The sequence below is a fragment of the Mobula birostris genome, chromosome 10, assembly GCF_030028105.1.
Source record: "Mobula birostris isolate sMobBir1 chromosome 10, sMobBir1.hap1, whole genome shotgun sequence".
NCBI lineage: Eukaryota > Metazoa > Chordata > Chondrichthyes > Myliobatiformes > Myliobatidae > Mobula > Mobula birostris.
Window position 1 is genome coordinate 75,446,965 of NC_092379.1, and position 25,295 is coordinate 75,472,259.

At 42.1% G+C, this 25,295-nt stretch overlaps 1 protein-coding gene across 3 annotated transcripts in view; it reads right to left on the bottom strand.

The window, feature by feature from the left end:
- The window catches only part of lrch2 (leucine-rich repeats and calponin homology (CH) domain containing 2), a 174,886-nt gene that overhangs the window by 148,836 nt on the left and 755 nt on the right, over positions 1–25,295 (bottom strand). The window contains exon 2 of one of the 3 annotated variants that reach the window (XM_072270488.1): positions 18,839–18,967. The exons of the other annotated variants lie outside the window; for them this stretch is intronic. Within the exon in view, the coding sequence (XP_072126589.1) occupies positions 18,839–18,878 (40 nt within the window). The 5' untranslated portion in view covers positions 18,879–18,967. The remainder of the gene's footprint in view (positions 1–18,838; positions 18,968–25,295) is intronic. 3 annotated transcript variants of the gene reach the window in all.

Genomic DNA, 25,295 nt, shown 5'->3' on the forward strand with positions numbered 1-25,295 from the left:
CCTGGCCCAGTGCCTATACTGCTGGACTACAGTGAGCAAATCACTAACCAACCAGAAGACTTCAAGCAAGTTGACAAATACTAGGCATTATGAAGTTTATTCTAATATTGGTTGTTATATTTCTACCAATTCTGCCTACTTACAATGACAATTATTCATACTACTATGCTTTATCATAATTTACATTTTGTCCTTGTTTAAAGACTATCATTAATAGAATAATTCAAACTCATGTAAGTGTTCCTACTGATCTGCCTAACCTTGACATAATCCCATGAATAAATTGAAGAATATATACTCTTTGCTATTCATACCTTGTTTTGTTAATTTTATACTTAATGTAGATACTTTTGCCTTTGAATTTTCAGATATTATGATTCTAAATGTGTAATTTAGAATTAAAAGGGAGAGGGCTTGTTGGATTTGACTGTCTAAATCTTTGATTAGACTGTTTATTATTTTCTTTGCAGTTGAACAATTAATTAACTGCTTGAACTTCAGTAGTTTTTATATACAGCGTAGTAATGTAAAAGTGTATAAATGTAGTAACTACTAACTCCACTTCCTAATGGCCACAGTAGGTATAGGCAATGTGTCCACTTAGAGTTTCTATTGGAAGGCTCTGGAAACTTAATTGCTCTGCATTACTTGAATAAGAGCCGTCTCAATAGTTAAACCTTATAGATAAGTCTGAATGAAATTTACCTCATCTCAGTAGTATAAAAATAGCTGACAAGGCAGCGCCATCATAGTATCTTAGCTTTCCTTTCACTGTCGCTTCAATTCTCCTTTATTCCATCAATGCTTAATAAAATGATCATGAAGCAACAAGTCTTGTGTCCCTTTCCTGACTTCTGAAAGAACCTTGGATTAAAATCCAAAACGTAGCATCTTACACGCAAGCTGAATGTGTAATCACTTTGTGATCACTCCTCTCAAATAGTCCTCCGCAACGCAACGCAATCAACTCTAATGCACTAACAGGTTAAAATAACCTGTTCCCAATTGGTTGAATAGAGTATTCCACAAATGTACCCAAAATAAACAATGAACATGCTTTTAAGAATATAGAACCACACAGAACAGGAACAGGACTCTCAGTGCATGATATTGTGCCAAACTAATTAAGATAATAATACTAATTACAGAGTATTCTTACCAAATTTATTTATGCAATTAAAGTCACCCACACAATGATTGCATAACCTTTCTCAGCAGATTGAATAATAAAAGAAAGACCAATGATGCACTGGTTGTTAAGGCACAAGGATTCGAGATTAAAATCATAGAGGCATGCAGCTCAAATTTTATCAGACTTTGGTGAAATCTTATCAGGTACATTATGCTCAGGTCAGATCTCAGATCTGCCTCCCCAAGAAACAATTATATGTATGACAGCAAATATCCATCTAAATGGTCTTCTGGGAACAATGAGCAAGATATATGAGGAGGGATTAACCAGACTTGGTTTTGTACATTTTTTCAAAGAACAGAGACAGCTTTGAAATGTACATATCCTCCTCAATGATGATCAACACTGGCACACACCATGGGTGTGTGCTGCGCCCACTGCTCTACTCTCTATATACACATGACTGTGTGGCTAGGCATAGCTCAAATATCATCATTAAATTTGCTGACCATACAACTATTGTTGGAAGAATCTCAGGTGGTGACGAGAGGGTGTACAGTAGTGAGATATGCCAACTAGTGGAGTGGTGCCGCATCAACAACCTGGCACTCAAAGTCAGTAAGACGAAATAGCTGATTGTGGACTTCTGGAAGGGCAAGAGGAAAGAACACATACCAATCCTCATAGGGATCAGAAATGGAGAGAGTGAGTAGTTTCAAGTTCCTGGGTGTCAAGATCTCTGAGCATCTAACCTGGTCCCAACATATCCATGTAGTTACAAAGAAGGCAAGACAGCAGCTATACTTCATTAGGGGTTTGAAGAGATTTGGCATGTCAACAAGTACACTCAAAAACTTCTATAGATGTACTATGGAGAGCATTCTGACCGGCTACATCACTGTCTGGTATGGGGGAGGGGGGGGCTACTGCACAGGACTGAAAGAAGCTGCAGAGGGTTGTAAATCAAGCCAGCTCTATCTTGGGTAATAGCCTACAAAGTAGGCAGGGCAACTTCAGGGAGCGGTGTCTCGGAAAGGCAGCGTCCATTATTAAGGACCTCCAGCACCCAGGGCATGCCCTTTTCTTATGTTACCATCAAGTAGGAGGTACAGAAGCCGAAAGGCACACACTCAGCGACTCAGGAACAGCTTCTTCCCCTCTGCCATCCGATTCCTGAATGGACACTGAACCCTTGGACACTACCTCACTTTTATTAATATACAGTATTTATGTTTTTTGCACATTTTTTAATCTATTCAATGTACATATACTGTAATTGATTTACTTATTTAATTATTTTTATTTTAATTTTTAAATTCTGTTCTATATTATGTATTGCATTGAACTGCTGCTGCTAAGTTAACAAATTTCAAGTCACATGCTAGTGATAATAAACCTGATCCTGATTCCTTCAGGAATTAACTGTGTACGTATGCAATTATTTTTTTTTGGATGTCATGTCTAGGTAAGGAGTTGGCCATTCAAACTTGTGATTAAAATAAATTTCTTCACCCACAGATAGAGAGCAAGTCTTTTAATTATCTATCTATTCTGCCTACTAAAAGTAATACTATTCAGGGAATGCAAGTATGGGATCTAGGTGCACCACAAGAAACTTCAGACTTGTACTTTATCAAACGGATATGAGATTCGTGCTACACGTGTGGTTCACAGCAAGTGCACAGGGAAGGTTAAAAAAAAAACTAGCAATAGCATCAGAGCATGAGAATAAAAGGAAGAGTCAGCCACTCAGCTTTACCCCACTGAATCACCGTTAAAATGGCAGGTTATTTTTACTTTCCGGCTGCTTCGCTGCACTAACCCTGTATCCATTGATTCTTCTAATGTCTAAACATTTTCATCTCAAATTTGAGTAGATTCAATGATTCAGCCTCGACACACTTATCTGTACATAAATTCCAGTATTACTTTTCAATAGTCTGCAAAAGCTGACAACTGCTGATTCCACTTGTATCCCACTGATATTGCTGCTTCCAGATGGACCAGACTCCCACTACTGCTGCCTCCTTTGGGTAGCCGCTGAGGTACTTGGGGAACTATGGAAAAAAAACTATTTTATTGATGCATTATGTCATAAGCAAAGCATGCTGCACAAGAGGCATTCCAATGACCTCTGATCAATCCTCTCACAATATAAATGGAGGCAAGTAATTTTACCAAAATTATACACTGTAATTTAGAAGGATGAGAGGGGATCTGATCGAAACATATAAGATTATCAAAGGATTAGACACACTAGAGGCAGGAAACATGCTTCCGATGTTGGGGGAGTCCAGAACTACAGACCACAGTTTAAGAATAAGGGGTAGACAATTTAGAACGGAGTTAAGGAGAAAATATTTCACTCAGAGGGTTGTGGTTCTGTGGAATGCTCTGCCTCAGAAGGCAGTGGAGGCCAATTCTCTGGATTCTTTCAAAAAAGAGTTAGGTAGAGCTCTTAAAGATAGCGGAGTGAAGGGATATGGGGAGCAGGCAGGAAAAGGGTACTGATTGTGGATGATCAGCCATGATCACAGTGAATGGTGGTGCTGGCTCGAAGGGCTGAATGGCCTACTCCTGCACCTATTGTCTATTGTCTACCAAGTACACTTGGGTCTCACCCATCGAGTTTACTATTTCAATGTTACCTTCTACCACATCTCACAGCTTTGCAAAATTCCACAGCCAATATTTATTCAATTCCTCTTACAGGTATATTTATAGCTAGTGATGACTTCCATTCTAGTGATCACTTAAGTTTTGCACATATTCGCACCCCTATTATGCCATACAGGTGATAAGGTTTAAGGGAATGGGGGATTCTCAAGATTCCTGTAAACAATGGATTCAGTACTCACTATGTCTATGACTGCAGTGTGTTTGAATAATGTCTCACAGCTGCTTTCTTTGGAGCAAGATAAGGGTTAAAGTTCGCCCAGATCTACATAAGATGTGTCTGGGCTTTTCACACCTTTTGATTTTGAAAAAAAGCAGTACCTGATGGAAATTAGACAGAACATTCCTTTCTTAATTAAAGCACAAATTTGACAGATGTTCTTATGTTTGTCATTAAGTTGTGGCTCCAGCAAACCAGGTAGGACATTCTTTTCTTTAATTAAGGTGGCTGGAGTGTCTAACAAATTGATTGCACTTTTGTATCAATGGTCCATTGACTTGGCTGGAATAGTTATCAAACTGATTGTTCTCTGTATCAATAATCCATTGACTTGACTGGAATGGTTATCAAACTGATTGTGACAATTCTGACATCGGGCAGTGAACTTGTAGAACCGCCAGGGAGATGAGAAAGGTTCCTTCCCTGATGACGGATCCAAGTTCATTCGCTGGCTGAGCTCGAAGAAATAAACGAGTGAAAAGATAAGTAACAATCTTTTTGTGCTGTCGTTATTTGATCCAACAAAGTTATGTTTACACAGGTGTCCCCCGCTTTTCAAATGTTCACTTTACGACACCTCGCTGTTATGAAAGACCTACATTAGTTACCTGTTTTCACTAACATAAGGTGTTTTCACTGTTGTGAAAAAAGATAGCTCACGAAAAAGGCAGCGCGCGCCCCAAGCAGCCAAGCTCCTCCCCCGGAACTGCATTTTAGTCAGCATTGCTTAAACATGTGCCTGTGAGCATCTGAGCTTTATGTCGATTTATTTTGAGCATCCATTAGCAAGATGAGTTCTAAGGTATCGGAAAAGCCTTAAAAAGCTCGTAAGGGTGTTATACTTAGCGTAAACTAGACATAATTTTGATCGTGGTGAATGAAGTAAGGACAAGGTGAGTTTGGCTTGTGGAAGCTGACGACGATAATGTTGAAGAGGTTTTGGCATCCCATGACCAAGAACTGATAGGTGAAGAGCTGATGCAATTGGAAGGGGAAAGGATAACAATCAAAACCAAATGCAGTAGCGAACGGACCAAAAGTGAAGTCCTCCAGGAACTGAACGTGAAGCAACTGCGTGAGGTTTTCACTGCAATGATTGCAGAAAACTAGGACTTTAATTTTGAAAGGGTACGTCAGTTTAGGGCATATTTGCAGGATGGTTTGAGTGTTTACAAAGAACTGTATGATAGAAAAATGCGCGAGGCTAAGCAGTCAAGCACATTGTTGTTTTTCAAGCCTTCCACATCAGCCACAGCAGACGACGAACCTCGACCTTCAACATCGAGGCAGGCAGACATAGAAGATGACCTGCCTGCCCTGATGGAAACAGATGACAATGAAATGACACCCCAATGTCCCACCACCCCAACCTCTGGGCCGCGGACTGATACATTGCCGCGAAGAATGCAGCGGTAGTCGGGACGCACCCAGCACATCTTTAAGAAAAAAAGCTGAAATAAACAAGTGAATCAATTACGTGCCGGGCGGCATCTAATTAATTAGCTTGTTTATTTCGGCTTTTTTCTTGAAGATGTGCTGGGTGCGTCCCGGCTACCGCTGCACCACTGTATACTTTGTGGATCGGTATCAGTCCGCTGCCTGGAGGATGGGACCACTGCACCACCCCAACCTCTGACGACTCAGCCTAACACACCATCATCAGTGTGCTCGGCGCTGCCTTCCCGATTTCGGTAAGCGATATTACACTATACATACATTATATAGGCTGTGTATTTTTATGTGTTATTTGGTATGATTTGACAGTTTCATAGCTTAAAGGTTACTGGAGAGAGTGTTTCTGCCGAGAGCGCTTGCGTGAGATTTTCGCTACAGTGGACAGTGCGGTAATGATTGTAGAAAAGTATTTCTACTTTATATAGGCTGTGTATTCATCATATCATTCCTTCTTTTACTATATGTTACTGTTATTTTAGGTTTTATGTGTTATTTGGCATGATTTGGTAGGTTATTTTTTGGGTCTGCGAACACTCACAAATTTTTCCCATATAAATAAATGGTAATTGCTTCTTCACTTTACGACATTCCGGTTTACGAACTGTTTCACAGGAACGCTCTACCTTTGGATGGCGGGGGAAACCTGTACTCAGATCTCCAGGCTAACCTAAATTTGCTAATACACGACAGAGACACGATAAAACTTAAGAAAACATAATAAAATAGAACATTTATATCGGTGAGACCCAATATATATTGGGAGATCCCTTCATCACGCACCTACACTCTGTCGGACAGAAAAGTCTCCATCTTTCAGTGGCCACCTATTTTAACTCCACTTCCACTTCCCCGGAGGGAAGAGGGACGACAAGTGTGTTGGCTGGGTGGGCTGTGTCCTTGATTATCCTGGCAGCACTGCTCTGACAGCATGCGGTGTAAAGTGAGTCCAAGGATGGAAGATTGGTTTGTGTGATGTGCTGGGCTGTGTTCACGATCTTCTGCAGCTTCTTCCGGTCTTCGACAGGACAACTTCCATACCAGATTGTGATGCACCCTAGAAGAATGCTTTCTACAGTGCATCTATAAAAATTAGCGAGGGTTTTAGGGGACAGGCCAAATTTCTTTACTTTTCTCAGGAAGTAAAGGCACTGGTGGGCCTTCTTGGCAGTGAACTCTGCTTGGCTGGACCAAGTCAAGTCATTTGTGATATTGACCCTGAGGAACGTAAAGCTTTTGACCTGTTCCACCTGCGCACCACCGATGTAGATGGGGTCATGCAGTCCGCTACTCTTTCTGAAGTCAACAACCAATTCCTTCATCTTGCTGACGTTAAGGGATAGGTTATTGTCTTCGCACCATGCCACCAGGTTCTTAATTTCCTCTCTGTACTCAAACTCATCATTACTCGAGATACAGCCTACAATTGTGGTGTCATCAACAAACTTATAAATTGAGTTCGATGGATACTTGGCTACCCAATCATGGGTGTACAGTGAGTACAGCAGCGGGCAGAATACACAGCCTTGTGGGGCACCAGTGCTCAGAGTGATTGTAGAGGAGAGCTTGTCCTCTATTTTTACAGCCTGGGTCCTGTCTGTGAGGAAGTTGAAGATCCAGCTGCAGATCTGAGTGCTAAGGCCCAGGTTCCGGAGCTTACGGATCAATTTATTTGGAACGATGGTATTAAAGGCAGAGCTGTAGTCAATGAAAAGGAGCCTTACGTACGTATCTTTATTCTCCAGGTGTTCTAAGGAGGAACGTAGGGCCAGAGAGATGGCATCTGGTGTTGACCTGTTGCTCCGGTCGGCGAATTGCAAAGCATCCAGGTTGACCGGTAGGCTGTGGTTGATGTGTGCCGTAACCAATCTCTCGAAGCACTTCACAACAATTGATGTCAGGGCCACAGGTCGATAGTCATTCAGGCATGCCACCTTGCTCTTTTTCAGCACCGGGATTATTGTTGCCTTCTTAAAACACGAGGGGATCTTAGACTGAAGCAAGGAGCAGTTGAAGATGTCATTTATAGCAAGAGGATTCGAGTACAGGAGCAGGGAGGTACTACTGCAGTTGTACAAGGCCTTGGTGAGACCACACCTGGAGTACTGTGTGCAGTTTTGGTCCCCTAATCTGAGGAAAGACATCCTTGCCATAGAGGGAGTACAAAGAAGGTTCACCAGATTGATTCCTGGGATGGCAGGACTTTCATATGATGAAAGACTGGATGAACTAGGCTTATACTCGTTGGAATTTAGAAGATTGAGGGGGGGGGATCTGACTGAAATGTATAAAATCCGAAAGGGATTGGACAGGCTCGATGCAGGAAGATTGTTCCCGATGTTGGGGAAGTCCAGAACGAGGGGTCACAGTTTGAGGATAAAGGGGAAGCCTTTTAGGACCGAGATTAGGAAAAACTTCTTCACACAGAGTGGTGAATCTGTGGAATTCTCTGCCACAGGAAACAGTTGAGGCCAGTTCATTGGCTATATTTAAGAGGGAGTTAGATATGGCCCTTGTGGCTAAAGGGATCAGGGGGTATGGAGGGAAGGCTGGTACGGGGTTCTGAGTTGGATGATCAGCCATGATCATACTGAATGGCGGTGCAGGCTCGAAGGGCCGAATGGCCTACTCCTGCACCTATTTTCTATGTTTCTATGACAGCAAACACTCCAGCTAGCTCGTTTGCATAGGACTGGAGAACCCAACCTGGAACGCCATCTGGGCCCGTCGCCTTCCTTGGATTTATCTTCAGGAAGGCCCTTCTAACATTCTCCTCGGTGACGATGAATCTCAATGCCACCAGGTCCGGTTCATCCAGAGGGCTCCTCTTCTGTTCAAATCTTGCGTAGAATATGTTAAGTTCATCAGGAAGAGAAGCGCTACAGTCATTGATATTCCCAGCCTTTTCTTTGCGCCCAGTGATCTCATTTAGACCCTGCCATAGTCTACTGGCATCCCTCTGGTTAGCCTGGGCTTTCAACTTGGCTCGATATTCCCTCTTGGCACCGTTAATGGCTTTCAGGAGTTCGTGCCTGGATCCCGTGTAGCGATTGGTATCCCCAGATCTAAAAGCCGCAGCTCCAGCCTTCAAAAGGGACTGGACCTCATAATTCATTCAAAGTTTCCGGTTAGGGAATACCCGGATCGTTTTGCGAGATACACAGTCCTCTGTGCATATCCAGATAAAGTCTGTGACAGCTGAGGCATACTCATCGAGGTTAGCTGCCGAGTCCTTGAATACTAACCAGTCCACCGATTCAAAGCAGTCACGGAGGACCTCATCTGCTTCCTCTGTCCAATGCGACACCACTTTTGACACCGTGACCTCCCACTTCAGTTTCTGCTTGTAAGCCGGGAGGAGGAGTACAGCCTGATGGTCCAATTTTCCGAAGTTAGGTCGTGGACGGAACAGTAGGCATCCTTTACTTCTGTGTAGCAGTGGTCAAGTATACTCGAGCCTCTAGTGGGGCAGGAGACATGTTGATATAACCTTGGCAGCGCCTTTCTGAGGTTGGCCTGGTTAAAGTCCCTGTCTGTAATAAGCAAAACCTCCGGATACCTGGTCTCAAGTTCACTGATGTTGGCATACAGTGTGTTCAGAGCACACTCCACATCTGCCTGGGGGGGAATGTAGACCGCTGTCAGCATGACCAAGGTGAATTCCCATGGTAGAGAGTAGGGACGACACTTCACCGACAGGTGTTCCAGGTCCAGGCTGCAAGAGCTTGTCAGTGCCACTGTGTCTGAGCACCATGTAGTGTTGATCAATAGGCAGGCACCAACTCCTCTCGTCTTGCCCAAAGACACCATGCAGTCCATCCGATGGATTGAAAATCTCTCCCGTCGGATGGCACAGTCAGGGGTGGCAGGGGAGAGCCAGGTCTCGGTGAAACAGAATACACAGCAGTTAGTTCTGCATCTCCCTGCAGTAGGTGAGTCTCCCTTTAAGATCATCCACCTTGTTCTCTATGGCTTGCACATTAGCTAGTAGGATGGTGGGGAGAGGGACCCTAAAGCCCCTCAGCTTCAATCTGCCCAGCAGCCCAGCTCTTTCCCCACGCTTCCTCGGTAAGTAGTGCATCTTTCCAGGTCTCCATCGATGCAGTGTGTTGTTGGCAACTCTGAGGTTGGTGGACACGCCTGCGGGGATCGATTGGGGGGTCGCGTCGTCAGGCGCTCCGGGTCGGGCCAAGTGATGGGGGAGGCTCCGCTGCCACTTTCAGCTGCCGGGGGCCCGGGCTGTCGATCGGGTCGGGCCCCAATGCCGACACTTAATCCCAGAAGACCAGGCTGCTGGCTGAATTGGGCCCCGGAGCCGTCTCTCACCCCCGGATGATGTGACTGCAGGCTGAACTGGGCTCCGGAGCTGACTCTCACCCCTGGATGATCTGACTGCAGGCTGAACCGGGCCCTGAAGCCAACTCTCACCTCCCGGATGATCTGACTGCCGGCTGAACCAGGCCCCGAAGCCGACTCTCACCCCCCCCGGAGGGCCGGGCTACCAGCTGAAACAAGTCCGTGAGCTGAGTCATGGTTGCAGAGGCCTCCACTCCAGCCGAGCCTCGGACTCGGTTTCCAAGGTCGGCGGCGGAGGCGTCGCTTCCGGCAGCTGTGGATGGCCACCAACAGGGCTCTATGGTGGTCGCTCTGGGGAAGCGTCTGGGGCACCTTGAGGTCTCCAACGTTACTTCTGTGTGGTCATCTGCTCCGGCAAAGTAGCAGGCCGCGGGTCTCCAGGAACATGGTGGGCCTGAGACCAGGCCTCGCTGGTCGGGTCCAGGTGCGGTCCGGAGCTGAAGAAGCAATTCTGGTGCGTCGTTGATCTCCAGCTGTATCACTAGCTTTGCCAGGGTGTTGCTGGTCTTGCTAGATGTAGCAGATTGGAGGTTTAGAAGGGTTTCTCAGGTATAGGATAGCGTGGAGGACAGTTTGCTCGGGAGAGCATCTGCAGAGTCGCCAGATACCGGCGCCATTAGGGGAAGAAAAAGTCTATTCATGGTCTCCTCCACTGTTGTGATGAGGCCACACTCCGGTTGGAGGAACAACACCTTATATTCCATCTGCGTAGCCTCCAATTTGATGGCATGAAATTCGATTTCTCAAACTTCCAGCAACGGCCCCCATCCCTTTTTCCCCTCTCTCACTTCATCTCCTTGCCTGCCCATCACATCCCTCTGGTGTTCCTTCCTCTTTTCTTTCTTCCATGACCTTCTGTCCTCTCCTAGAAGACTCCCCGGTCTCCAGCCATATCTCTCTCTTTCGCTAATCAACTTCCCAGCTTTTTACTTCACCCCTCCCTCTCCCCCACCTCCCACCTTTTAACTCTGACTCATCTTTTTTCCTCCAGTTCTGCTGAAGGGTCTTGGCCCGAAATGTTGACTGTACTCTTTTCTATAGATGCTGCCTGGCCCGTTGAATTCCTCCAACATTTTGTGTGTTGTTAAAATGGAACAATAAATTTAATTACTTTTTTGGCATTGGGAAATTGGTAGCACAACCAGCATTTAATGATATTCCTAAGAATAGTAGAAAGACACCTTCTTAAACTTAAGAGCCTTTCTGCAGATGCAATGACAACATTTAAAATGTAGTTGGAAGAATACTTGGGATAGGACAGGTGTACAAGAATACAGGTCTAATACAGGAAAATGCAATTAGTGTGGAAAGGCATCATGATTAGTGGAAACAAGGTGGGCTGAAAGGGCCAGTTTGTATGTTGTATTTTTTGATTATTTTATTTTCTAATGAATGAATGAATGATTTGCAGCCTCCTGAATGTTCTTGAAGTTGTACTCATCTGGGCAAGTTGACAGCATTCCCTTATGCTCACAAATTATGCCCATGGACATGAACAACATGGTATCAGTCAATTACCAAAACCTTTGACCTGCTCTAGTACACAGCATTTACCAATTGAATTCTTGGCAAATAATGATCCCCATGATGTTGATGGGGAATTCAGCAACAACAATGGTATTGGATATCAAGGGTACATTGGTAAGCATGTTATTTGAAAGCAAATGCTCTTGACAGGTCTGTCAATGATATTTTCAATGACTTGATGATGAATTCTTGTTGAGCAATTGGGAGCTTATCTGAAAAGATTTTGTTCTTTTTGTGAACTGTGCATACCTAGGTAATTCTTCAAGGAGGTTCTGAACACATTTTTGAATCATTTCATCTACCTACTTGCTAATCTCCTCCCAGGACAGAGCTCAGAATAGAATGTCTGGTTGGATATCAGGTGTCCAGCATGCAAATTATGTGCCCAAACCAACATAGCTCACTAAGTGTAACTGGAGCATCATTACTGGGAATGTTGCCCTTGGAGCAGGCACTGACATTAATTCACTTGTATTTCCAGTAAATTTTGGATTTTGCAGGAACTGCTTGGGTGAAATATTTCCAATGCCTATTGCAGGCAGTACAAATGTCAAAAGCATGAAGCTGAGTACAGCTAGTTTTCAAAGCTAACTCAACTTAGCTTTTGGTAATTCCACTTCCAGACCAAGCTACCCAAACATCAGTATTCAAGCTTACAACTACACTCCTTGAAGGCAAACCCCTAAGCCATGACTGATACTTTTATTGAACTCTTCCACTTAATATCAATAAGACAAAACCACCATTAAACTTCTTTCACTGCAGCATAATGACTACTCACAATAAAGGATCTGGAATATACTGGTTCACTATCAATATCTTCTATCATCCTTCCCATCACTACAATGCATACAAAATCTGATATTTTATCTTCTGTGGTCCAACCACCTCAGGGCTATAACACACATTCCTAGCAAAAATAATTAACTAGTTCCATTTAATTCAAAACATTGGTATATTGGGTCAAAACCAAGGCAGATAGGGTAACGACTTTCTAAAAGACCTCTTATGCATTTTCTTCAAAGACTGCCACATCAGCCAACAATTACTTTTATTGCATGTTACCAATTAATGTCACAAGATAACTGCACAGCTTGATTTCAGTTTTTAATACAAGGTGGCTCAAGTAAATTTCCAGCTGGTCTCCTTTGAAAGCAATGAGCATCTAGATTGTCTAGAATGTGAAGTAGAAAAATTAGATGCACACAGATTGAGAAAAGAACACAATTTTGAAGTTGCAGCAATGGTAAAAAGGCCATTGTGAACCTGGCATGGACATCTTATCCATAATTCATTTTATGATTGAACATGAGCCAGGAAAAGAAGCAAAATCATAGGCTAGAGAACAGACTATGCCAAGGACTGAAAACAATAGTATTTGTCACACGAACAAAAGAAAATATAAGCAGGCCACCTAGCCTCTTAAGCCTGCCATTCAATATGAACATTGGTAATCTTCTCCAGGACTCAAGTCCACTCCATCCCAATATTTAGCAGAAGTATCTGTTCTGCCAATACTCTGTATTAACAAAATGTTAAAAAAAATAGGGATCAAGAGAGAAGCTGACAAGCTAAGAACTGGGTATATGTGGCACACACACGAAAGTGACATTATCCTTAATGAAATGAGAACCATAAGATAGTGTAGAACATAAGGATAAAGGCAATAATACCAATGCAGGAACCAAAACACAGAAAATAATTATTTGGCCACAACTAGCTAAATAGTAGAAAACAACTTAGTCTAGCCATTCCCAGTTGTACAAAAGGCAAAGATGCAGGCAAAGCTAACATGTATTATAAAAAGCATAGGCCGTTCTTCTCATTACGAGTTTGCTTTCTCTTTACAATGTAATTTATCTAGTATTTTCCCCCATAATCTAGTGATTGTCCTTCAGTTACTTGTCCAAAAACTTTTTCAAAACTATTGAAAATTTGCTACCATTTCCCTTTCAGGTAGTACATCTGAGACTAGAACATCAAGCTAAGCTGGGTGCCTCTTATCTTTCTGTTCTATTTTTCCTTTGAAAAATAACCTTGGCCACAGAAAACATTTCCTCTCCTTTGTTCCATCAGAATTAAAGTTTTGTAGATTCCTGAACAAGATTTATCTCATCCTTTAAGACTTAGTTTTTCTCCTTAATCAAAATCATTTATCCACCATATCATGCTAGAAGGCCTTCCCAGTGTTCTCCAAGGTCTGGCTTTTTTTCCAAAAGGTGCTCTTCAGAACTAGCCAAAGTAATCTAATTGGATCCTGCCCATGACTGAAGAGATTAAGCACAATTTCCTTGCTTTTTGACTTGCCCTGATACCTTCAAATCTCACAGTTTCCACAAACGCTTCATGCCATTCCTCCTGTTTGCTCATGTTACACTTCATGAGGTTTCCCACTTATGTTCTTGTGAAGCGTATTACTGCATTTAAATTTAATTTGAATTCACACCATACCTCTTCACATAAATGTGTACTGAAATGAGCAGCGGCCCAAAAATCAAAACTCATGGGCAAAGGTATTCTGAATTAACTCTTTGTGCTTTCATTTTTATTCATAGTATCTTTCAACAAAACCTAATCTTAATGTCAATTAAATAGTGTATTATCAAAAGGCTTTTAAAAACATAAACATACATCATTCTACAATCTACACCTATTTCCTCCAATACTTCAAAAATCTCAAATACAATTTTCTTTTCAGCTACACTACAATTGACAGGTTAGCACCCTCCCCTTGCTTTTAAATAAAAATATCTTACTTTTCTTGATGTTTCATTACATACCCAACAGAAGACTCTGATACATTCAACACAAAGATCCCAAAGGAAAGATGACACAGACAACTTGAACAAAGTTCTCGCAATGCAATCATAAAAAATTGCATTTGTAACATGTAATATCACCTGGGAAAGCAAAATAACCCAATCACAGTGACAACTAAACACAACCAAACCTAACCTGCCTCCCCAGATATGTCCTAACAGGTCCAGCAGAAGCAATGCTGGAAACGTCAAGGCCAAGCAGTAACTATAAAGATAAAACAAATGACCATGATGTTTTTAAAACATCACTTCCACTGCCTTCATCCCTTCTATAACAACTTTCATCAACCATCTTTACGTGAAATGCAGATAGCCACAACCATGGAACATGGGAAGTCAACCAATATCTATTCTCTGCCTGGTCTCCACAGCTTGAAGGCACGTATTTCAGTCATCAGAATTCAAAGTAATATTTAAAAAAGATTTAGGCTGACTATTTCAGTATAACCTCAGACATAATGATTCAGTGCTGTAAACTGGCATAACTACAACTTCAAATTGCTGTTGCAGCATGACAGGATGTGGAAACTATTGACTCTACGGACCTGTAGGTTTTAACCAAATAACCAAACACCAGCTTTTGAGAATATAAAATACAGGATCAGGAATAGGCAACCCAGCCACTTATCCTGTCCCAAAATTCAATATCATGGCTGAGTAGCTCCAGGTCTCATCATCTTTTCTGTGCCAGTTCCCCAAAGCCCCCAATTTCTGATCTTTCAAAAAAATATTAACCCTTTACTAATCACCCAAATAATTTAACCCCCATAATCCTCCAAGATAAAGAACTCCAAAGATTCACCACAATGTGTAAAAAGTTCTTACGCACCTCAGTTTTATTTTTACCTTGTGAATAATCTCACTGATTACACTCTCACTAGGTACAACAGCTTCTCATGTCCATTTAGGATCCCATGTTTCAATAGGATTTCTCGTCATTCTTCCAAAGGATATAGATTGAATTTCTTTCGATTACCTCCAACCTTATTTAATTGATTCATGAAGTGTTTATTATCTTCAAGAAAGTGATGGTACAGAGTGAACTTAACAATCCACTTTAAGAGGTAAATTAAGAATCAAATCGTTGAGTTTTGAGACATTTGGAAGACAAGGTTAAACATGGAAAACTTCTCTCCCCAATGAATGCTAATGCCCAGATGGATTTAATCAATGATTGCAACTTCATGATTCTGTATTTTTATTTTAATTAAAGTATTTTCAGTAGCCACCAGTGGGATTTAATCATTACTCCATATCATTAGTTCAGGTCTCCCCATCATTAATTCAACAATTATTCTATCATACATCCTTTTATCAAGTTTATCTCAAGTATAGTCATATAGTGTGCAATACTTTGCTTGGCAGTATCAAATGCTGTCAAAATCATACAAATTTTGCACCCATTTCAGTCATTAGTCAGCTCCCACATCATATGCTTGGCATTCACTGGTATCACTAACTCCAAGCACACCACCAATATCTTACGGACATCAGTGTCCAGAAACAATGGACCAGCCACACAAATGTCACAGTGATATGAGGTCAGAAGCTGATTTTGTGGCAAAATGTACTGAAGGTGGTTTATACTTCCACCAGTGTTGTGCTCACATTAGAGAATGCAGACATTTAAGGTAGCATATACACTATCAATCAAGTTGCTTTATCTTGGATAGTATCAAGCCTCTGAAGTTATTGGAGCTACATAGATCAAGGCAAATTGATATTCTACAATGCTTCCAATGTTTGCTTTGTATATTAAATTCCATTTCACAGCTCTAAGAAAATGGAACAATATATGCATAATGTAACACCTGGACATCATTCAGGTATGACCAAAAAGCAGCATGCAACTCAAATGCCAGATAGTGATGTTTTCCAAGAGTCTAATCATCTGCATTTGACATTACTAAAATGGAACCATACTATCAACATGCTGGAATTACCAATGACTATTGTGCCAAGTACCATGATTGCATGCTCAGTTCAAAAGGCGATATTCTTATGTGACAAGTAACTTAGGAAACATGAAGATCTTTTGATCATCCACAGTCAATGCACACCCTCTACTTCTGCCATTGTTATGAAAGAAAAGTTAGTGACTGGACAATTGAAGTTAGTTGGACAGAGGAAATTGCCCCAAGGAACTCTTGCAGGGTTTCCTGAGGCCAAGATGAGTGACTTCTAACAAAGATCAACTTCCTTTCTGTTATGACAGTCCATTGGTGTTTTTTCCATGATGTCCAATTAGTTCAATTTTAATAGATCTCCGTAATGTGACTGGCCAGTTGACGGCAGTTACTGCAGTTTATTACCAAATTAAGCTGTTTGATCCAGGTCTGGACAGCGACCCTAATGACTTTAGCAAAGCCTGAAATAAGCACAGGTCAGAATGAGAATCAAGTTTTTTATCACTGGTCATTAAATTTGTTATTTTGTGGCAACAGTGCAGTGCAAGACATTAAAGTTACTATAAGTTACAAAAAAATAAGTGGTGCCTCCGTGGCCAGAACATACCTCTATGCAACATCCTCCATCTCCAACGGGATCCCACCATCAAGCACACCTTTCCCTTCCCCCACTTTCTGCTTTCCACAGGGATCTCTCCCTATACGACTCCCTTGCCCATTCGTCCCTCCCCACTGAACTCCCTACTGGCACTTATCCTTGCAAGCAGAACAAGTGGTACACCTGCCCCTACACACTCTCTCCCTCACTACCACTCAGTACCTCAAACAGTCCTTCCAGGTGAGGCAACACTTCACCTGTGAGCCTATTGGGGTCATATACTGTGTTTGCTGCTCCCAGTGTGGCCTCTTGTATATCAGCATGACCTGACATATATTACGGTATCGCTTCACCGAGCACCCACCAGAAAAAGCAGGATCTCTCAGTGGCCACCTATTTTAATACCACTTCCCATTCCATATTGTTGGTCCATAGCCTCCTCCACTGTCGTGATGAGGCCACGCTTAGGTTGGAGGAACACCACCGTATATGCCTTCAGGGTAGCCTCCAACCTGATGAAAAATGATTTTTTGAACTTCAGGTAATGCCCCCCACCCCCCACCTTCACCATTCCCTTTTCCATCTCTCACCTTATCTCCTTGCCCACTCATTGCCTCCCTCTAATGCTCCTCCCCCCTTTTCTTTCTTCCATTGCCATCTACCAGATTCCCCCTTCTCCAGCCCTGTCTCTTTTTCATCAATCAACATCTCAGCTCTTTACTTTACCCCTCCCCCTTCAGGTTTCACCCATCACTTTGTTTCTCTCTCCCCTCTCTCTACCTTTTAAATCTACTTCTCAACTTTTTTCTCCAGTCCTGACGAAGGGTCTCGGCCCAAAACATTGACTGTACTCTTTTCCATAGATGCTGCCTGGTCTGCTGATTTCTTCCAGCATTTTGTGTGTGTTGAGTGCAAAACGGTCAGAACTCTGGTGGCAGAGAGGAAGAAGCTGTTCCTAAAATGTTGAGTGTGGGTCTTTAGGTTCCTGTACCTCCTCTCCAATGGTAATGAGAAGAGGGATGCCGCGTTATTGAGGCACCGCATTTTGAAGATATCCTTGATGATTAGCTTCTTGTCCTTCCTGTCAAGATGGCACCTGCATATAATGCTCCCACAGTCTACATCCTCTGGACAGGCCATGAAACCATATATTTCACTTCTCTTATCTCTTTTACAGTTATGTTTCATTTTGAATGTGATTCTGGAACTGTTGGCGCCAGTGATTTGCAGTTTGGAGATCATTTGGGTGTTTGTCTCCATGAGGGTTCCAGGAAGCAGAGGCAGCATGTGCAAACCTCATGGCAAGGAGGTGGTGGGATGGAGGGCAAGCTGATTTTTGACTCAATTACACCAGTTAAAATGATGAGGGAGATTGAAACAGCAAAGCAAATGTGGAATGCGAGTGCCAGCTGTTTGCCTTTTGATCGCCAGTGGGATTGCCCTGCTATCGGAGATGAGAAACTGCCTTTTGACTGCTGCTGGGGTCGCTCTGCTGTTGTGCCCCAGAGAAAGTTACCCAGGTTTTCTGCATTTGTATATGGACTTGGACTATCGACTTCTTTTTTAAAGTCTTAGGTTTTATATATATATATATATATTCATTCATTCTGTGTTTCATCTTTCTCGTTTTATTTGTGTGTGGGGGGAGGGGGGAGAGAAGAAATTTGGGGTCAATGTGCCTGTTCCATTTTTGTTCTTTTATTGTGCAGGAAGGGGAACATTTGGAGGTTGATGATCCTGCTGCCGTTTTTTGCTTTCTTGGTTTCGTGCCTATCCGGAGAAGAATTTCAGAGTTGTATACTTTGATAATCATTGAACCCTTGAACCTTTGGTGGAGAGAATTGTACACACGATGGAGCTGGCTGTGTCTACAATCCTCTGCATTGGAGCCTCTATATCAGATGGAATCAATGAGAACGCCCTCTACCATAAATCTGTAAAAATTTGCTAGAGTCTTTGGTGACATTCCAAATCTCCTCAAACTCATCATGAAGCATAGCCACTGGCGTGCCTACTTTGTGATTGCATCAATGAGTTGGGCCCAGTGAGCACACATTTTGCTAAGTGACACATTCCAATACCCTACCAAGCATTAAGAGCATACTAATTGGATAATAATTGAATACCTTGCTTATTGTAAATAGAACATACCAAGTTTCAATTTTAATGTAACAGCATTGCTATGTGCCATCTCGTGTAGCAATCTCCAGCACTGCAATTAAGGTTTTGTCTGGTCTCAATATCCATCGTATCCAGTGCTCCCAGGCATTTTTTATGTCACTAAGGGAGAAGCCAATATAGATTATGCATTAAATACTTAAAGCAGTTAAAAATTTGAGTTTACCTGAACCTAAATGTAGGGTATTGTGCATGCTTTGGACACATTTTATAAATGTAACTTCAGCAAGCACAACGAGTTTCTGCAGATAGGCAGCAAACACCATTTTTACAAAATCTCATTCAGAGTCAAAATCAGAATTAGGTTTAATACCACTGGCATATGTCATGAAATTTGTTGTTTTGCAGCAGCAGTACACTTCAATACATAATAAAAAATAAAGTACAAAATTACAATAAGTCAAGTTAAACAAGTAGTGCAAAGAAGAGGGGAGAACTACTGAGGGAGTGTAAATGGGTTCATTGTCCATTCAGAAATGTGATGGTAGAGGGGAAGAAGCTGTTCCTGAAAAGTTGCATCAATATGTTGGGCCCAGGATAGATCCTCAGAGATGTTGATGCCAAGGAACTTGAAAGTGCTCATCCTTTCTACTTTTGATTGATCTCTCGATGAGGACTGCTGTGTGTCCCCTCAACTTTCCCATCCTGACATCTACAATCAATTCCTTGGTCTTAATGATGTTGAGTGCAAGGTTGTTACTGCGACCCGCTCAACCAGCTTTTCTACCTTGCTCCTGTACACCATCTCGTCACCATCTGAAATTCTGCCAACAGTTGTGACATCAGCAAATTTATAGATGACATTTGAGCTGTGCCTAGCCACTCAAGTGGTGGCTGTCCAGCAGAGTAGAGCAGTGCGCTAGGCACGCATCCTTGAGGTGCGCCAGTGTTGACTGACACCAAGATGTCATTTCTGGTCCACAATAACTGTGGTCTCCTGCAGTTGCAGAGGGAGGTACTGAGGCCCAGATTTTTGGAACTTGTTGATTAGAACTGTGGATATGATTGTGTTTAACACTGAGATGTAATCAGTGAACAGCAGCCTGACGAAGGTATTTCTATTGTCCACATGATCCAAGGCCGACTGGAAAGCCAGTGAGACTGCATCTGCAATAGACCTATTGCAGCAACACGCAATCTGCAGCAGGGCTAGGTCCTTGCTGAGGCAGGAGTTTATTCCAGCCATGACCAATCTCTCAAAGCACTTAATTGGAGTAGATGCGACTCCCACTGGGTGACAGTCATTAAGGCAGCTTACCCTGCTCTCTTTGGGAACTGGTATGATTGTCACCCTCTTGAATCAGGTGGGAACTTCAGACTGCAGCAGTGAGAGATTTGAAGATACCCTTGAATACTCACGACAGTTGGTTGGTACAGGTTTTCAGTACCCTACCAGGTACACCATCAGAGCCTGATGTCTTGCAAGGGTTCACCTTCCTAAAAGATGTTCTGACTTCAGCTTCCAAGACAAATGACAGGGTCACCGGATGCTGCAGATTTGCACAGGTGTTTTATTCTCCCTTTCAAAGTGTGCATAAAAGGTGTTAAGCTTATGAGAGTGAAGAATCACAGACATTTATGATTTTAAGTTTCACAATGTAAGTAGTGATGGCCTGTAAACCCTACCAGAATGGACTTACATCCAATTCTTTCTCTCACCTCAACCAGAATTATTTTTTCACCTTCAACATAGCCTTCAATAGGTCGTACCTGGACTTGTTGTTTAGTTCTGGATCACCAGTCCTGAATACCATAGATCTAGCTCTCAGCAGACTATGACTCTCTTGGTTCATCCACGTATTTTGGTTTGGGCATGTCATTTGTGACATGCCCAATTGTGACTATTATGGCGTATTCATTCAGACTCCAAGATGAATCCCTGAATATTGCTCAGACCACAGACTCAAAGCAGTCCTATAAGCACTCCTCCACCTCTCTTGATCATACCTTCTTGATCCTCACAGCTACTGCGTCATCACAGTCGATGTGGGTGCAAATGTGCCACAGTAGTTGAGGCAGCTGATATGATTGTCACCCTTGTAAAGAAACCTCCGACTACAGCAGTGAGAGATTGAAGATGTCTGTGAACACTCCTACCACTTCGTTGATTACAACTTTAAACTTAGTTGCTGGAGAAGAATGGCATTTCTAAGAGAGACCTGTGTGATGTCAAAAGTCACTCAGACCTCAGAAGTCAGTGGCTGCAACTGGAGATGAGCCCCACCTCTCTAAGACCTTGCACAAAAAGGGCATTTATGGAAGAGTGGCAAGGAAGAACCCTTAGCTTCAAAAAAACATCCCATTAATGACTTTGCAAAGCGTAACTTGGAAACTACTGCAAAGATGTGCAAGAAGTTTGTGTGGTCGGATGAGACGAAAGTGGAAGTTTTTGTCCTCAACACGAGCAGTACATGTGATGTAAATCCAATACTGCACATCAGCCAGGTAACGCTATTGCTACCATCAAGTGTGGTGGAGTTAGCATGTTATGAGGTTGCTTTTTAGCAGCAGGAACTGGAAATCTGGCCAGGACTGGTGGGAAGATGAATGCTGCGAAAAATAGAGAGATCCTAGATAAAAGCCTGCTATCCTCGGCTAGAAAACTTGAACTGAGGAGAAAGTTCATCTTTAAATAGGACAACGACCCAAAGCACACTGCCAGAGCAACCATGGAGTGTTTTCAAATGAAGAATGTTGATGTCCTTGAGTAGCACAGTCTGAGTCCTGACTTTAACCCAATCAAATACCCCTGACAAGACCGCAAGATTGCTGTGCACTGCCGCTCCCCAATTAACCTGGCACAGCTTGAGCAAAAAAAATATATTTCTTTTAAACTTCATTGAAATACAGCACAGATTGGGCCCTTCAAGCAGCGCCAGCCTGTATATCCCCCGATTTAATCCTAGCCTAATCATGAGACAATTTACAATGACCAAGTAACCTACCAACCTGTACATCTTTGGACTGTCAGAGGAAACCCACGCAGTCATGGGGAGAATGTACAAATTTCTGAAAGCAACAGTGGGAATTGAACACAGGTCACAGGTACTGTAAAACGGTGTGCTAACCAGTACACTACCATACTACCCCCACACTACTGTGCTGCCCAAGGGGAATGGGCAAATCTTGCTCCATCACCTTGTGCAAAGCTAATGATCTTATCCAAAAAGTCTACTGACTGTAATAGCTGCGAGAGGTGGTTCAACTAAGTACCGAGTGAAGGGGAATGAATACTTCTGAACTGCTGACATTTCAGTTTCTGAATTTTTAGTTTTTTTACAATTTTCCCTGTTTTTTGGGCTCCATGATGAAAAATTAAAATTCTCAGTTTAACTGATCTCTGGCTCAGAGGCCGATGTCAGGCTGTCTTTCAAGAGGGTGAACACTCACAAGGCTGCGGGGCCTGATGGATACATGGTATGGTTCTGAAAACCTGTGGCAACCAACTGGTGGGGATATTCAAAACCATTTTCAATCTCTCACTGCTACAGTTGGAAGTTGCCACCTGCTTCAAAAGGACAACAATGCCCATGACCACATGAGCTGCCTCAATGATGATCATCCAATAGCACTCACATCTACGGTGATGAAATGTTTTCAGAGGTAGGTCATGGCTAGAATCAACACCTGTTTCAGGAAGGACGTGGACTCACAGCAATTTGCCATCTCCACAATAGGTCTACAGCAGACACGATCTCAATGGCTCTCCACACAGCCTTGGATCACCTGGACAATGCCAATATACCTGTGACAGGCTGCCGTTTATTGCCTATAGCTCAGCATATAACACCATCATTCAGAATCAGATTCTTACCACCGGCATGTGATGTGAAATTTGTTAACAGTAGCAGCAGTTCAATGCAATACATAATCTAGCAGACAGAGAAAAAAATAATGATAACAAATAAAATAAAATAAAACATAACAATAAATAAACAAGTAAATCAATAGATTTGAATAGATTTTTAAAAATGTGTAAAAACAAATAACGTATAATTAAAAAGTGAGGTAGTGTCCAAAGCTTCAATGCTCACTGAGGAATCGGATGGCAGAGGGAAAGCTGTTCCTGAATTGCTGAGCGTGTGCCTTCAGGCTTCTGTATCTCCTACCTCCTACAGTCCCCATCAAAAAGCTACAGAGTGCGGGTCTCTGTACCTCCGTTTGTACTTGGATTCTTGACTTCCTAACCGGAAGACTACAATCTGTGCTGACTGAAAATACTATCTCTACCTCGCCGGCAATCTACACTGGCATGACACAGGGATGTGCTTAGCCCACTGCTCTACTCTCTCTACACCCATGACTGTGTGGCTAGGCATAGCTCAAATGCCATCTGTAAATTTGCCGATGACAAAACAATTGTTGGCATAATTTCAGATGATGACGAAAGGGCGTACAGGAGTGAGATATGCCAGCTAGTTGAGTGCACCCTTGCACAACAACCTTGCACTCAACATCAGCAAGACCAAAGAGCTAATTACAGACTTCAGGAAGAGCAAGACAAGGGAACACAAACCAATTCTCATAAAGGGACCTGGAATGGAGAAAGTGAGCAATTTCAAGTTCCTGGGCCGTCAATATCTCTGAGAACCTAGCCAGGACGCAACATACTGATGCAGCTATAAAGAAGGTAAAACAACGACTATAGTTCATTAGGGGTTGGAGGAGATTTGGCTTGTCAACTTGAAAACTTCTACAAATGCACCATGGAGAGCATTCTGACTGATTGCAGCACCATCCAGTTTTGGGGGGGGGGGGGAGGGGGAGGGGGCCTACAGCAAAGGATCAAAGTAAGTTGAAGAAACTTGTAAAATTAGTCAGCTCCATCATGGATACTAGCCTCCGCAGTCTTCAAGAAGCAGTGCCTTAGGAAGGCAATGTCCATCATTAAAGACCACCACCACCTAGGGCGTGCCCTCTTCACAATGTTCCCATCCAGAAGGATGCACAGAAGCTTGAAGGCACACACTCAGCAGTTCAGGGACAGCTTCTTCCCCTCTGCCATCTGATTTCTAAATGGACATTGAATGCATGAACACTACCTCACTACTTTTCTTTTAATCTGTTATTTTTGCATTACTTACTGTAGCTAACATTCTTACATTTTGACTTAAAGATCATACATGCTTAAATTATTTTAATTAAATTTCACATATTGTAAGTACCTGCAAATAGACATCATTTATTATGAAATTGTATTGAATTGTTCTGAAATCCCTGCAATTTCACACCTTTTACCAATGACTGGTCTTCAAAGTTTAAAGCAAATTTATTATCAAAGTACATAAGTTACCATATACTACCTTGATATTCATTATCTTGTAGGTATTGACAAGAAATATAACACAATTTATGAATAAGCTATACATTAATCAAAGATTGTCAAACAACCAATATAAAAAAGACAAACTGTGTTAAATAAATTGAAATACTGAGAACATGAGTTTAAAGAGTCCTTGACAATGAGTCTGTAGGCCACAGAACCAGTTCAGAGTAACAGTGACTGAAGTTAACCATGCCAGTTCAAGAATCTGATAGTTGTAAGGTAAAAATGGTTTCTGAATCTGGTGGTGTTGGACCCAAGGCTTTTGTCTAATATGATATATAAATATGGTCATGTGACAATAGCTTATCATGAACAAGGTTCCATTCATTTTATAAAAATAACTTTTCCTGAATTATTGTGACTCATACAAAACAGCCTTCAAACCAGCAGTCATCACCCAGCCCCTTTTCACTACCCTAAAGAGATGCATACGTTTCTGAAAAATGCTTCAAATTAAGGACATAGCCTTATTGCCTAGTTTACATTTATATGTCCTTACCCAACCTTACAGTTCCCAATAAACATCAACTATTTAAGGTGATATCAAAGAACCCATTTCATTGAATACCAATTGCAAATAAACAGCAATACATGCAATTTATAATTAGACCATATTGTTTTTAAAACTAGATCAATAATTTTAAACTTATAGGTTCCAACAGTAACTCAATCTATAATATTCTACGATTAAGGGCTCAACCCTAAACATTAACTGTTTCTCTTTCCACAGATGCTGCCAGACATGCTGAGGAACTTCTGTTTTTGTTTCCATCCTCTGAAGTTAACTTTTATTTTTATTAATTGTCGCTAGCAGAATCTAAGAAATGCATCTCTGTAGTTCCTATGCTAGAAGTAATGTGTTCAAAAATACAGCAGATACAATACCACTGTTTTCGGTAATGTGATCCAAATAAATGTAAACCAGTGTTGGAAAAACTTCGATCAGGCAAATCAGGTTGATGATCTGAAATATTTACCCTTTCTCTCCACAAATGCTCAGATTTTTTTTTGTTTTTCTTCATAGTTTCAGCAGCTGCAGTTTTAAAGTTCAACTCATTCAATTGTCCACTTCATTGAAATTTAGTGTTTTCTACATTTGCTCAA